The sequence below is a fragment of the Salvelinus sp. IW2-2015 genome, linkage group LG4q.1:29 (genome assembly GCF_002910315.2).
Source record: "Salvelinus sp. IW2-2015 linkage group LG4q.1:29, ASM291031v2, whole genome shotgun sequence".
NCBI classification, from domain to species: Eukaryota; Metazoa; Chordata; class Actinopteri; order Salmoniformes; family Salmonidae; genus Salvelinus; species Salvelinus sp. IW2-2015.
The window spans coordinates 13,029,694-13,044,867 of NC_036842.1; the positions used below are offsets into that span (position 1 = coordinate 13,029,694).

At 41.3% G+C, this 15,174-nt stretch overlaps 1 protein-coding gene across 1 annotated transcript; it reads left to right on the forward strand.

Annotated features, from left to right (window-relative positions):
* Positions 1 to 1,577: 1,577 nt before the first annotated feature.
* Positions 1,578 to 11,839, forward strand: LOC111961483 (glutathione hydrolase 1 proenzyme). Its single transcript, XM_023983792.2, has 13 exons — positions 1,578 to 1,663; positions 6,000 to 6,170; positions 6,545 to 6,675; positions 6,825 to 6,914; positions 7,061 to 7,253; positions 7,436 to 7,596; positions 7,727 to 7,876; positions 8,952 to 9,088; positions 10,298 to 10,485; positions 10,573 to 10,700; positions 10,821 to 10,936; positions 11,048 to 11,161; positions 11,246 to 11,839. The coding sequence occupies exons 2-13, from the start codon at positions 6,004 to 6,006 to the stop codon at positions 11,390 to 11,392; spliced, it is 1,722 nt and encodes a 573-aa protein (XP_023839560.1). The 5' UTR covers positions 1,578 to 1,663; positions 6,000 to 6,003; the 3' UTR covers positions 11,393 to 11,839.
* The last annotated feature ends 3,335 nt before the right edge of the window (positions 11,840 to 15,174 follow it).

Genomic DNA, 15,174 nt, shown 5'->3' on the forward strand with positions numbered 1-15,174 from the left:
GCTGGTGGAACAAAACCGAAAGTAAAAGACTCCACCATGTTACGGGAAATGGGATGCGGACTAGGGGGAGATTTGTTTTGAAAGTAGCCTAGTGCTGTTGCAATTCACCTAGCTTCCACATAGGGGAGAAATTAAGAGAGATTCTAGGTGTAGCACCTTTAAAATGATGAACAGGAATAACATTTACTCTTACGGGTGGCCAAAAATAATAATGTGAAAGCCACGGCCCTACTAGGCCACGCCCCCTGAAATAACCGATTGATTACATTAAAAAAGACCTAGCTGCTGGGTCGACCCAACAGATGGTAAAGAAAAATGTTGGTTAAATTAACCGTTTGGGTAATCCAAGCAACCCCAACATGTAAAAGTAACCAGCGTGTGTTCTGTCCATAATTTACCCAGTGCTGGGTTACCAAATAACCCAAATCGGGTTGTTTTTAACCCAGCCTTTTTTAGAGTGCAGGAATGTAAATTGTGATATTAATTATCATAATCCATATTATCATATAGGCTAATCAATGTATATTTTTTGGTTTTGTTTATACAGTACAACAATGCATACAAAACATACAATATAAAGGAAATGTGTCTTTCGCTCCGTCCTCCGTTTTTTATATATTGTCTTACAGACCTACACTGCAGATTCTTTTCAGATTCTTTCTCTCTCTCTATCTCACTCTCTTTCTCACCAACCTTTTTACTTAGCTAGCTGGGTATTTCCAGAGTATTACATACTGACATAATATAAAGGAATGTTTATTATGAGCCGTGAATCAGGCTGGGAATGAGACTCCCATGCAGTCAATATGTAAAAGTAAAATAATTTAACTAACTATTGGTAATCACATTTAATAGGCGAGTTAAACCTAAAGAGAAAATCAATTATGCAGTTACTGTATAATATATTCTACGTGTCAAGAAGAAATAAAACCACAATTCTGTTGTGAAATGAGGTGATGTTGTCATTCTCGAATGAAAAAAATGAAGAATCTATAAAACTCAGCAATATAGGAGTGTTATTAAAGATTTTTATACTATCTCAACTTTTGTTGCACCCATTGAACTTAAACATTAAAACCAATCCAGCTGTGTTGTTCTCAGAAAAGACTACAAGAGAAGAGATCTACAAGCAATGTACCACACTGCTATGCCTTTTCATGTGGTAGATTGCTGCATTGGTAATGTGCTAAAAGATAGCGCTTCTAGAAGCACATTACACATTCAAATCATGGCAGTTAACCTGTTTGAATTCATCTCCAACAACCATTTTGCTTCATGTGGTTAATCTTCCATGTGCGTAGCTGTGCACAAGAGCAGTCTATTTGTTAAAGAGATAATTTGTCCTATTGGTCAGACATCCAGTCTCTGGGGCAACAAAACGGCATCATAGATGGTTTTATGTTGATGTTAACTTGTAAATGAATTCCCTCATAAGAGAGGTGGGTCTTATTTTAATCTTTTCTGAATGTTCCTGTCTGCTTTTGCCACAGTACCACCGATGAGGTGCTTTTATGGAGGCGTAGGTTAATGTTTAATGGCATTGTAATAGTTACACATTGAGAGCTATTGCCTACATGGTGCTATGTACTGCTCAAACTTGCTCAGAGGACTGTGAGAAACCCACTGGCAACCAGTCTGTTCCAGAGGCCTGAGAGACACCAAGGTAAGAGAAGGATCTGATCTTTTACTATTTGGGTGATGGACAGCTCAATCGTTGCAACAACAACAACAAAAATGCTATAAAGAGTGAGGACAGGGAATAATTCAGTCTGATTGGTTTGTGTATTTTCATCAACTGCACCTGTGCTGCATAAGCTAAAGAAAGTGTCCAGAGATGTTACACGCATTGAACGCTGTTGCTTTGAAGGCTGAGGAATTTGCATGGCAGTAAATACATAGCACTGAAGGGAGGTATTATCTGGCTGAGAAATTCCAGTCTTTTGTGTTGCTGGTTTAATTTTGTTGGCCGCAGGCAGCACAAGCTTCACAGAGAGGGATGTGCTGCATTACAGTGTGCTCACATATATTGTAGCTACAGTTCTGCAGTGAGGTAGGGTTTGATGCAGGCAACACATCCGCGCTTCTCTAACAATTAACAGGTCTCTCTGTTACTGGGAAACAGTCAAGTCAATAAATGATTCAGTGTCAATATATTTACCAAATGTCCTTAACTAAATAGCTAATAGTGTCAGTCAGTCCTTGTAAAAAGTCTGCATCTCAGTGGAAATATTCTTCCTTAACAATGATGGGTAATTGGTAGCTTATGATATGACATTTGTAAAATAAAAAGGGTTTGAAAACATATGATGACAATATTTAACTATGGGGGTTGTGTATGTGAGTTGTGATCATGTGCAATGGTGAGAGAGTTATGGTCAGCTAGAACGGGTCATATCTTTTGGCAACACTAGATGGGCAGTTTGGTGCGTGGGTGACTGTTCAGTGTTGCCCACTGAAGCTGAGATGTGTCTGTATGTGAATTTATCATTCTACATTCAACAATAACTCACCTACACCTGGTGCTAGTATCTACTGATGAATGTGACACACTAGGGTGTTGACACACTGGGGTGTTGATTCAGCGATAAAGAGCATATCATTTTCATCGACTGTTGTTGTTAATGTATCAAATCTGCTCTGTATTCAACACAGACACAGACATTCAGCTATAGGAAGAGTCTTGGTGGTTCCAAACTTCTTCCATTTAAGAATTATTGAGGCCACTGTGTTCTTGGGGACCTTTCAATGCTGCAGACATTTTTTGGTACCCTTCCCCAGATCTGACCATCGACACAATCCTGTCTCTGAGCTCTACGGACAATTCCTTCAACCTCATAGCTTGTTTTTTTGCTCTGGCTTGCACTGTCAACTGTGGGACCTTACAAAGACAGGTGTGCCTTTCCAAATCATGTCCAATCAATTGAATTTACCACAGGTGGACTCCAGTCAAGTTGTAGAAACATCTCAAGGATGACCAATGGAAACAGGATGCACATGAGCTCAATTTCAAGTCTCATAGCACAGTGTCTGAATATTTGTGTAAATACTGTATAAAAAAATAAATAATAATACACTTTTCGCTTTGTCATTATGGGGTATTGTGTGTGATGAGGGAAAGAAATATTTCATCCATTTTAGAATTAGGTTGTAACGTAACAAAATATGGATAAAGGGAAGGGTCTGAATACTTTCCGAATGCACTGTATGTACAATATCTATACAGTACAGTGCAAGCTGTGGCGGCAGGTAGCCTAGTGGCTAGAGCATTGGGCCAGTAACCGAAAGGTTGCCTAGATCGAATCCCCGAGCTGACAAGGTAAAAATCTGTTGTTCTGCCCCGGAACAAGGAAATTAACCCACTATTCCTAGGCCGTCGTTGTAAATAAGAATTTGTTCTTAACTGACTTGCTTAGTTAAATATAGGTTAAATAAAAATGAATTTAAAAAAGCTATGGAAAATTCTCATTAAGTACATCAAAAGGCTCTTATCTGAATTTAAATTTCCAACCAGCTAGATATATACTGTATATTTTTTTTTCAAAAACAACCTTCCTTTTCAAAAGGTAGAGACTACCCTCTCACCAATGTGTGACTGTTTAATATAAATATGTTTAACGTTCTTATCGCAACATGTCAAAGCTTGTTATTAGCATTGCCCCAAGGTCAGAATCAAATTGTATTAAATGTTTATGCCTGTTTTTAAATAAATATGCCTCTTTTTATTACATTCTTTAGTCAAGTGAACCTTGCCCTCAGTAAGTGGACCTCATTTACACAGGCAGACAAATTCAGATCTTTGCCAATAATTGGTCTTCTGACCAATCAGATCAGATCTTTTGCAAATATTTAGGCAAAGAAATCAGAGTTGGGATGCCTGTGTAAACCCAGTCTCAGATTTCAACAAAATAAATTATGCTGAACAAAATATAAACACATCATGCAACAATTTCAATGATTTTACTGTTACAGTTCATTTAATGAAATCAGTCAATTTATATAGATTAAATAGGCCCTAATCTAGCGATTTTACATGAATGGACAGGGGTACAGCCATGTGTGGGCCTGGGAGAGCATAGGCCCACCCATTTGGGGGCCAGGCTCACTCACTTTGAAACCAGGCTCAGCCAGTCAGAATGATTGTTTTCCAACAAAAGGGCTTTATTACAGACAGAAATACTCCTTTGGTTCATCAGCTGTGGCTGGTCTCAGACGATCCTGCAGGTGAAGAAGCCAGATGTGGAAGTTCTGGGGTGGCGTGGTTACAAGTGGTCTGCGTTTTTGAGGCCAGTTGGACGTGCTGCCAAATTCTCTAAATTACGTTAAAGGCGGCTTATGGTAGAGAAATTAAAATTAAATTCTCTGGCAACAGATCTGGTGGACATTCCTGCAGTCAGCATGCCAATTGCACACTCCCTCAAAACTTGAGACTTCTGTGGCATTGTGTTGTGTGACAAAACTGCACATTTTAGAGTGGCCTTTTATTGTCCCCAGCACAAGGTGCACCTGTGTACAAGGTGCACATTTATAGCATCTTTTATTTCAGATCATGAAACATGGGACCAACACTTTACATGCTGCGTTTATATTTTTGTTCAGTGTAGTTAGGGGAAAAGTGTATCTTGTTGGGTTGATATACTGAAAGGAGTACTATTGTGTTTACTCTCTAGATAAGGTTAGGACACTGTTGAATAGTAGTAGTATTAGTATTTATTAGGATCTCCAATTAGCTGCTGCCGAGGCAAACAGAACTCAAAACAAAACAAATGAAATAGATGACTGTACATTGCACTACATTTACATCACAATTTAGTAATATAGCAGATGCTCCCATCTCAAGATAACAGACAGATCGGTACCTTCAACATATCAACACGTCGCACAAAGAGCAATAGTGATGCGGTCAATCTCTCCTCAACTTTGAGCCAGGAGAGATTGACATGCATGTTACTGACATTCGCTCTCATGTTACTACATCTAAGTGCAATACCTGCTGCTCTGTTCTGGATCAACTGCAGTTTGCCTATGTCCTTCTTTGTCACACCTGACCATACAACTGGGCAGTAGTCCAGGTGCGACAAAAATAGGTTGACTGAGATGTGAAGAAAGCAATGTGAAGAAAGCAAAGCAAGCCTTATCATGGACAGACCTCTTCTCATTTTAGCAACCATTGAGTCTATATGACATCTTGCTATCTAGGGTTACACCCAGCAGTTTAGTCTCCTCAACTTGCTCAATCACCACATTATTCAATAATATATCTAGATATATATCTAGAGGTTTAGGTTTGAGTGAGTGATTTGTTCCAAAAATGTTGCTTTTTAAAATATATTTAGCACCAGCCTATTGCTAGTTACCCATTCTAAAAGTGACTGGAGCTCTATGTTAAGGGTGTCAGTTATTTATTTTAATGTCGTAGCCGACATGTATGCTGTTAAGTTGTCAGTGTACATAGACACACTGGCTTTATTCAAGGTCAGCGGAAGGTCATTAGTAAAAACAGAAAAACAATAATGGCCCAAGCCTGCTGCCATGCGGTACACCACACTCAACTGTAATTGCATTAGAGAGGCTTCCATTAACGAAAACCCTATAGGCTCTGTTAGATAGTTAACTCTCAATCCATGATAAGGCAGAGGATGTAAAGCCATAACACTTAAGTGTTTTCAGCAATAGGTTGTTATCAATAATATCAAAAGCTGCACTAAAGTCCAACAAAAAAGCTACCTCAATCGTATTATTATAAATGCATTTTAGCCAATCATCAGTCATTTGTGTCAGTGAGGAGTGAGGTGAGTAGTAATGGCATGGTTTCATACCTGAACAGAATGTAAGAATTGATCAACAACTCACACTGTACAATTGTGTTGCACTGACTTTTGCCTTTGCTCATGTGTTTTGCAATTTTGAGAGTACGTTTGTGTGGGGGTGTTTCTATGTGTTTATATAACTCCCTTCAATTGAGATTGACTGTAATATGATTTCCTGTGTTTCCCTGACAGAAAGATGGTCCATAAGTCCATAGTGGTGGGTCTGGTGGTGCTGCTGGTGGCTGCCGTGAGCACCTTCGTGGGTGTGTTCTTTGGGCTGGGCAGCAGGTCGACCTCAAATGACCATTCCTACTCCAGGGCTGCCGTGGCAGCTGATGCTGGCCCATGCTCAGAAATCGGCAGGTAAGAACTCTCACACAAACACATAAAGTATATACAGTACCAGTCTCAAACATTTCTACACCAACAAATTACTCATTTAAATGTTTTTGTAGACATCCAGACACAAAGATACCGGTTTCAAAGCATACTGTTCCAAACAGGCCTAATAGCAGAAACCAGGCTCAAGTTTTTCTTGGTCTGAACATACAAATATGCTCCTGCTTCTGAGTCTATTTATGTTCCTCCGTCATTTCAAATCCTTCCCGTTTTGTCATGATAATTCATTCTGTCTGTGTAAACTGCCTGCTGTTTCTTTATGAACTAGTGCATTTGTATGCAAATTAGGGCCACTGAATATAAACTTTTTTCGGCGTGGGTGTGTCTGTAAATCTCAGAGACACATTGCAGAAAGGTGGCTCTGCAGTGGATGCATCTATTGCTGCCTTGCTGTGTGTTGGGCTGATGAACGCCCACAGCATGGGCATTGGAGGAGGACTCTTCTTCACTATCTATGATGCCAAAACTGGTACAGTCAGAGCCCTAATCCTTGACTTAAAACTACACCATATTTATCTTTAATGATGTCAACAATTCCAACAATGACACCTGAACTAAAAACAGGAGATGTAAAACCTTGGTGTGATGTGGTAAAGATGATTTTGACTTCCTTCAAAGGAAAAGTAGAGACCATTGATTCCAGGGAGACGGCTCCCGCCAACGCGACAGAGAACATGTTTGGGAATAGCACCCAGTTAGCCAAGAAAGGTAATGTTTTACCAGTTACCTAACACCAGAAAATGGATGAAAGGCATACGTTTACGATGAGTGATGGCCTTGCGATAGTCAAAGATACAGAGATAAGAGTTGTACAGGAACGTTTGGCAGTAATGTTTGGCAGTAACGTTTGGCAGGAGGGTTGTCCATCGCCATACCAGGGGAGATCCGTGGGTACGAGCTGGCACACAATCGCCATGGAAAATTGCCATGGAGAGAGCTGTTCCAGCCTGCAATCCAGTTGGCACGGAAAGGCTTTCCTTTGGGCAGGGCATTGGCAACTGCTATCTCCAAGAACAGGGAAACCATCACTGGTGACACCGCTTTATGGTAAGAATGCCTAGAAGGGAGACATAATATGGAGTGGTGATCTGAGTTACTGTACAGAGGGTCAAGTTTTCACATGAGGAGATACTCCCCTTTTAAGAAGATTTTTTCCCTTATTCCCAAACATGAGAGCTCAGTGTCTCATATGTTGTCTCTGACATCTCTGTTTTTGGTCTCTCTTTAAGTGAGGTGTTTTGTGACAAAAATGGTACCATCCTGAAGGAAAACGACACCATCACCTTTACTAAACTTGCTGACACCTATGAAACAATAGCAAATAAGGGACCTAATGCTTTTTACGAAGGCCCACTGGCAGAGAACCTTGTGAGGGACATTCAGTCAGCAGGTTGGCTTCTCCCTTATATCTACCAAATATTAACAAGCTGCAATTTTGATAGAATTTCATTCAGGGTCTGCTGGCTGAACATCTTAACAGAAACAGTGTCTTATTTTCTGTTTACCGGTATGTGTTTCAGATGGTATCATCACACTGGATGACCTAAAGAACTACAAGCCTTTTTTGGATGAGAGTCCTCTCAATGCTAATGTGGGGGAGTACATCATGTATGTGCCCAACGCCCCAGCCAGTGGCCCTGTCCTGTCCCTCATACTCAACATTCTGGATGGTAAGCCTTCAACCTGATGACACAGAGTTGTATACAACATCAAACTGTGTCTGTTCTATTTAAGGAGGTTTGGAAAAATATTTGAGTCACATTTGGACAGCCTGTCACTCTCGTGCTACAGTACAAATGTATTAGAGATGTGGCAGCTGCTCAAGATAGGAGTAATTAAGAACCAAAGATAATTGTTTTCTGAGCCATCACACCCGAGGCGCTCTGCTCTGCAGGCCTGGTGCTCCGTCAGCACTGTTAACTGCGGAAAATGATGCTGAACTGTTCATTACCATTATAGCAGCCCTGGTCTATCGCATCCCGTTACTGTATGCTCCATGTCTCTCTCTTGATAATGCATATTCAGATAAATAACCACCTTCTGTTCGGTGGTGGTGCTGCTGACTGACCAGTAATTGGGGTGTAGAAATACATCTCCTCTTCTCATCCCCAGCTCTGTTTCAGCTTCACATTAATGCCCAGAGTCTATTGGATATCTAGTCAATAGAGTACTTCCTCCAGACTCCCTCTCTCTGCTGGTTCCCAGTACAGTAGCTATATAATATGACAGTGTCTGTCGGGGGATTAGATGGAAACTTTATTCCAGAGTATTTAAACTCCCTAATTAAACTAAACCGTCTCTTCCTGTGGCTCCTCTGCCTGGCCGCCCCACTTACAGTGGCTCTCTGCCTCTACCGCAAACACTAATCTGACCAATTTACCTCTAATTGGACACAGACGAGTGGTGGGGGAATCACATAACACTGGCATGCCAGGGCCCGCTCAAGCCCTTCATCCTGACAGTTCACCATGACTTCTGCTACTGCCTGTCAGCTGAAATTCATCAAACAATTCCATTTGGTTACAGTTCTCTTTCGTTTTTTCCCCATCCTCTCCTCCTCTATGGCTGTGAGCTAAAACAGTTCTAACAGTGATAGTCTGGAATAGGGAAACAGAATGAACAGAACTTTTATATTGAGAGTAAACCCTTTGAATGTCAACTTCACCTGATCAAATGTAATGTACTGTATTATTGTTTAATAAATGTAAAGATGGTGGCTATGGTTACACTGGTTACTGTTTTCAGGATACAACTTCACCTCAGACAGTGTCTCCAGCACTGAGAAGAAGATCCTCACGTACCACCGCATGGTCGAGGCCTTCCGATTTGCTTACGCCAAGCGAAGCATGCTGGGAGATCCAAACTTCCTCAACATCTCTGATGTAAGTCTCAATAGTACTCTCAATCACTTACTGATCATATTCAATCAACGGCTCATAGTACTGTATGTGTTGGAATGTCATGGGTCAATAAGTTCATGTTCATTGGAGACAGTTAATATGGATATGATTTCAGGTAGGCCTCCGAGCTACAGCAAATAAATAAAGGTAAGAGGGATGCTTGGCAACAATGTCAAAAAATCCAACAAAAGGGCTTGCCAAGAAAAACTTACAAAAGGACTAATTCAAGTAGAAAGGAGTTGGAGCACTCAACAAAAAAGACAGGGATTTATTTTTCTCAGCTTTAATCCATTGGATGAGTAGTTACAGGTGACTGACCCAACAATTGCACTCAACTCCTATTTTTAGCCTAGTGGCCTATTGAGACACAACAATGTGAAATTAAACATAACAGTGTCAATGGCTAATACTAACACAAAATAATAGTAACAAATATCAGGTGTCTCGTTGATTAATAGGCCATATCAAAATGAACAAAGGTGATATTTGGGTGTCTGTGAAAACAGCGGCAGAGAGACCCAAAAAATCATGGCAACATTATGGAAACGAGGACAATGAAAAATCATAGTTTAACCTCTATTCCTGTGTAACAGTAACATTATAGCTTTCATTCGTCCCCTCGCCGGGCTCGAACCAGGGACCTTCTGCACACAGACAACAGTCACCCACCCTCGAAGCATCGTTACACAGCGCGCCACAAAAGCCAAGACTCTTGCAGAGCAAGGGGAACAACTACTTCAGGTCTCACCGATTGAAACGCTATTAGCGCGCACCACCGCTAACTAGCTAGCCATTTCACATCGGTTACACCTGCACCAAAGGAAATACAGACGAGCTTCGTGATTTACATAAATTCACTGAAAACCCACACTAATACATGGTTATATTTAATGTAGCCTACATTTGGCCAGCTAATAGCCTAATCATAGATGAAGCAACATTATGGATTTAATGTTAAAATCCTGTTTTCTTGGTAAGCCCTTTTATTAAATATGCTCATATAAGAGAGTTGATTGGATTATTGATTGAAATGAACTTCTGTCTGCCAAGAGACTATTTGTACAGCTGCTATGTTGAAATTTCTGTAAATGCAAACCAGCACAGCTTCGTCATTTTAGACTGTTCTAGATGGTTATTTTTATTATTTGGCATTCATTTAAGACTCATTCTCCTGTCCCCTCGCCTCTTCAGCTCATCCGCAACATGACCTCAGATTACTTTGCCGATGCCCTCCGTCAGAAGATTACAGATGATACCACCCATCACATGAACTACTATGAGCCGGAGTACTTTGTCCCCGAGAACCACGGGACAGCACATCTGTCTGTGGTGGCAGAGGACGGGAGTGCAGTGGCAGCCACCAGCACCATCAACCAATTGTAGGAATCATGTCCCAGTTAAACATTTGATTGGAAAAATGAACTGGAGCTAGTCCTCATTATCATTCTTTTCTATTTCCTCCCTAGTTTTGGCTCCAAAGTCATGTCACGATCTACAGGAATCCTCCTCAACAATGAGATGGATGACTTCAGCTCCCCCCTCATCACCAATGGCTTTGGAGTGCCTCCTTCACCAAACAACTTCATCAGACCAGGTAAGGGCTACATCTGTACAGACGCCACACTTTTCAGTTCACCACCCGGCTCTAATAGCCAGAAATTGGTACTTGATGGTGGGTAAGGATGGGCCTAACTGCCTTGTTATCTCTCCCCAGGTAAGAGGCCCTTGTCTTCTATGTGTCCAGCCATTCTTTTTGACAAGAGGAGCAACAATGTCAAGATGGTGGTGGGGGGCTCAGGAGGAACAAAGATCACCACGGCAACTGCCACGGTACATCAGGCTACAATGCCCTTTCATCGCTGTGTGAAAGTACTCTAATACTTTCTTTGCATTCTACCAAGTTGTCGTCTGTGACTGAATTGTTGGCTGTTCATTCTGCAGGTGATTCTCAACACGCTGTTCTTTAACTACGACCTGAAGAAAGCTGTGGCAGATCCCAGAATCCACAACCAGCTGAGTCCCAACACCACACTGGGAGAGCCCGGGTTTGACAAGGTGGGTTAGATGACTGACGACAGTGAATTCACATACTCTACAGTGCATAAAAAGGAGTGTCACAATGAGTATGCTTTCCTTCAGATGGTGATGGCAGGTCTGGCTTTGAAGAACCATGAGACAGAGTTCCTGACAGCCGCAGGGGCTGTGGTTCAGGCAGTTTTGCGCCAGGGGGACCGGCTCCGTGCTGAATCCGACCCCAGGAAATGGGGCTACGCTGCTGGGTACTGAGACCAACCACAGACCCCTGCTCCCACGAACTGAGGCAAACCACACACCTCTGCTCCCACAGACAGGCTGGCTGATTGGGCTTCTGATTCAGATGAAAGCCACCTCTACAATAGGGCTGTGACAATACCAGTATCGCAATATATTTTCCATGGCAAAAATGAATACACGAAGCAGATCTCTTTGGTCCTTTAAAAACCTGCTGTACTGTATGTAAAATATTGTGTGCTGTAGATGGAAAACATATACATCGGACTCTGGATGACAACATAATGATGTTTGTTTCCAACATTAGGGCTGTTTTCCTGAAGAAGTTAATCCGCTTTGCGATACTGGTATCGTCCTGGCCCTACTCTATAGACTATATTACAAACCAAGAGAAAAACATTCAGATTCCTGTCATCTCAGCAAAGACCTACAACCTACAGTATGACCTTAGTCCTCTCTGGTAAACCAGGGTCACTTTTCTCCCCTCGTTGGTGTCATAAGAAAGTGGAGAGAAGCTACCCTCCAACGTCTCCTATCCCTCCAGTGCCTCAGTCTGAGATCCAGATGCTGAGATAGAGCTATTCATTCTCCACAGTCCTCCTCCACTTTGCTTTACAATGCGGTACTATGTGTACCATCTCAATATTTCTTATTCAAAGTAACTGTGCCAACACTATATCAATGTTTTTCTTTTCAGTCAGGATTTTCATTTTGAGATAATATATTATTATAATCACTGTTTGCCTTAAACCAAATGTTATATTCAGTAAAAAAATGTATATTATTTGTGTTACTTTTGAGAAGACATGCTATTGGTTCAAGATTAATAATTCACAAGCCATACCCATATAAAAGTTTTATGATGTAAGACTGCAACAATCGTATAAGCATTGACCAACAATGAAAACACAGGAAGACAGAAACAAATTTCAAATAATAAAAGAGGGCTTACTTCATGGTTCAATTGTTCTCATGACACGACTGCAAAGTGCAATGTTTGTTTGCCATTTGTTAATTTATGTTGGTCAAATACACCATGTAGGCTATACTAATAAAGAGTCGCACACAGCCTTATTCTAAAATGGATTATATAAATCATAAAAAAACAGAAATACCATATTTAAATAAGTATTCAGACCCTTTGCTATGAGACTCGAAATTGAGTTCAGGTGCATCCTGTTTCCATTGATCATCCTTGAGATGTTTCTACAACTTGATTGGAGTCCATCTGTGGTAAATTCACACACCTGTCTATATAAGGTCCCACAGCTGACAGTGCATGTCAGAGCAAAAACAAAGCCATGAGGTTGAAGGAATTGTCCGTAGAGCTCCGAGACAGGATTGTGATGAGGCACAGATCTGGGGAAGGGTACCAAAACATTTCTGCAGCATTGAAGATCCCCAAGAACACAGTGGCCTCCATTATTCTTAAATGGAAGACATTTTGAACCACCAAGACTCTTCCTAGAGCTGAGCAATCGGGGGAGAAAGGCGTTGGTCAGGGAGATTACCAAGAACCCAATGGTCACTGACAGCTCCAGAGTTCCTCTGTGGAGATGGGAGAACCTTCCAGAAGGACAACAATCACTGCAGCACTCCACCAATCAGGCCTTTATGGTAGTGTCCAGACGGAAGCCACTCCTCAGTAAAATGCACATGGCATCACTTGGAGTTTGCCAAAAGTCACCGAAAGGACTCTCAGACATTGAGAAACAAGATTCTCTGGTCTGATGAAACCAAGATTGAACTCTATGGTCTGAATACCAAGCGTCACATCTGGAGTAAACCTGGCACCATCCCTATGCTGAAGCATGTTGGTGGCAGCATCATACTGTGAGGATGTTTTTCAGCAGTAGGGACTGGGAGACTAGTCAGGATCGAGGGAAAGATGAACAGAGCAAAGTACAGAGAGATCCTTGATGAAAACCTGCTCCAGAGCGCTCAGACTGGTGCGAATGTTCACCTTACAACGGGACAACGACACTAAGCCCAAAGCCAAGACAATGCGGTTTCGGAATACGTCTCTGAATGTCCCTGAGTGGCCCAGCCAGAGCCTGGACTTGAACCCGATCTACCATCTCTGGAGAGACCTGACAATGGCTGTGCAGTGACACTCCCCATCCAACCTGGCAGAGCCTGAGAGGATCTGCAAAGAAGAATGGGAGAAACTCCCCAAATACGGGTGTGCCAAGCTTGTAGCGTCATACCCAAGAAGACTCAAGGCTGTAATCGCTGCCAAAGGTGCTTCAACAAAGTACTGAGTAAAGGGTCTGAATACTTATGTTAATGTGATATTTGAGTTTTTACATTTACAAACATTTCTAAAAACCTATTTTTGCTTCGTCATTATGGGGTATTGTGTGTAGATTGATGAGGGAAAAAAACTATTTAATACATTTTAAATAAGGCTATTACGTTAAGAAATGTGGAAAAAGTCAAGGGGTCTGAATACTTTCCAAAAGCACTGTATAAGCTACCAGAAATCTATTGGCTAAACCACCAACGTTTCTGCATCACATTGCCTATACCATGACAACATATTTATTGATGATCATTTTTTATCTTGTAAGGCTAAGTGTTACGTAACTTTTTTCCCACACTTAAAAAAAAAACGATATATTGCATGTGTTTACTTGATGCGTGTTATTTGGACAGTAAACATTAAACCATTATGTCATAATGGCATAGAGGATAACAAGAAAACTAATGTAAACCAAACCTGAAACTATTCTCAGTGCCACTCAGGGATATAGTGAATGCGTAACATAGACCATATACTCTACGACCAAATATAGCAAACAGAAAGGGACAAGGTCTGTCAGAAAATATTGAACCTGTGTCTATTGTCTTTAGCGTCATGTTTCGGACATAGTCTATGTGACATACTACGGTCAACGGGCAAAGTGAACGTGGGAACAGCATGTGCTGCAGAGCTACAGTTTATGACTGTAACAATCATTTCCCACCAACAAGAGTTCAGTAAACGCTCATGACATGACCTCAACAATACTGTCTCTTCAGACAGGGTCATACCACATCTCTCACTGTATTATTGGAGGGAAAGGAACATAAAGCACTTAAACGTTTGGAGAGCAGGATACAAAACGATGAGGCAAAGCTTTTAACAACTATTTTACAGCTTTGGCATGCTCTGGACAGAGAATATGCTGTATTGGAGAGTTGATTAACTAAGGCTTTAGTCAAGCATTTCCACGAGTGTTCGAGATGGTCTGATTGACGAGAGCCTTACTATCATTCAGCTAAACCTGATGAAACCCTCTGCCACATACCAAAGACTGAGCTCCTTTACTCCAAATGATCCCACATGAACACCAGACACCAGCACCTAACACTGGGTAGCAGATTTCCATGTTTTCATAATTCACATCTAGCGCCTGGGAGGATCCACTTCGGAGATCATTACTCATTCATAAGCTCCACTATTGAAACACATCTCATTACTATTGCCTTTGTCTCCGTTGGGGGTGGGAAAGCTGTTCTCACCTCTTTTAGGGCAAACAGAAAAAGTAGATCTAATTAGTATTCATCTCAGACACAACATGCTGAAAGTTAACACTGGTTGAAGTTTTAATAGACCTGGAGGGGACCTATATAAATCTGTACATTTGTGACAACAGGCCCTGGTGAGGTCAATTAAACACATAAAAAGCTAACACAGTACTCTCACAGTATCAACATCAGTGCACATTACTTTTCACATTTTGGTAATATGTGCCATTATAGCTTTTGTAAGATTGCACACTATCACTATCGCACCAGTATTCATTCAGCCCCTC

Bases quoted from the DNA above. Each gene is read 5' to 3' on its own strand.
- LOC111961483 (XM_023983792.2), top strand. From the start codon at position 6,004: ATGGTCCATAAGTCCATAGTGGTGGGTCTGGTGGTGCTGCTGGTGGCT. The intron at 10,937-11,047 runs GTACATCAGGCT...TTCATTCTGCAG, and splicing joins TCACCACGGCAACTGCCACG to GTGATTCTCAACACGCTGTT. The intron at 11,162-11,245 runs GTGGGTTAGATG...GCTTTCCTTCAG, and splicing joins GAGAGCCCGGGTTTGACAAG to ATGGTGATGGCAGGTCTGGC.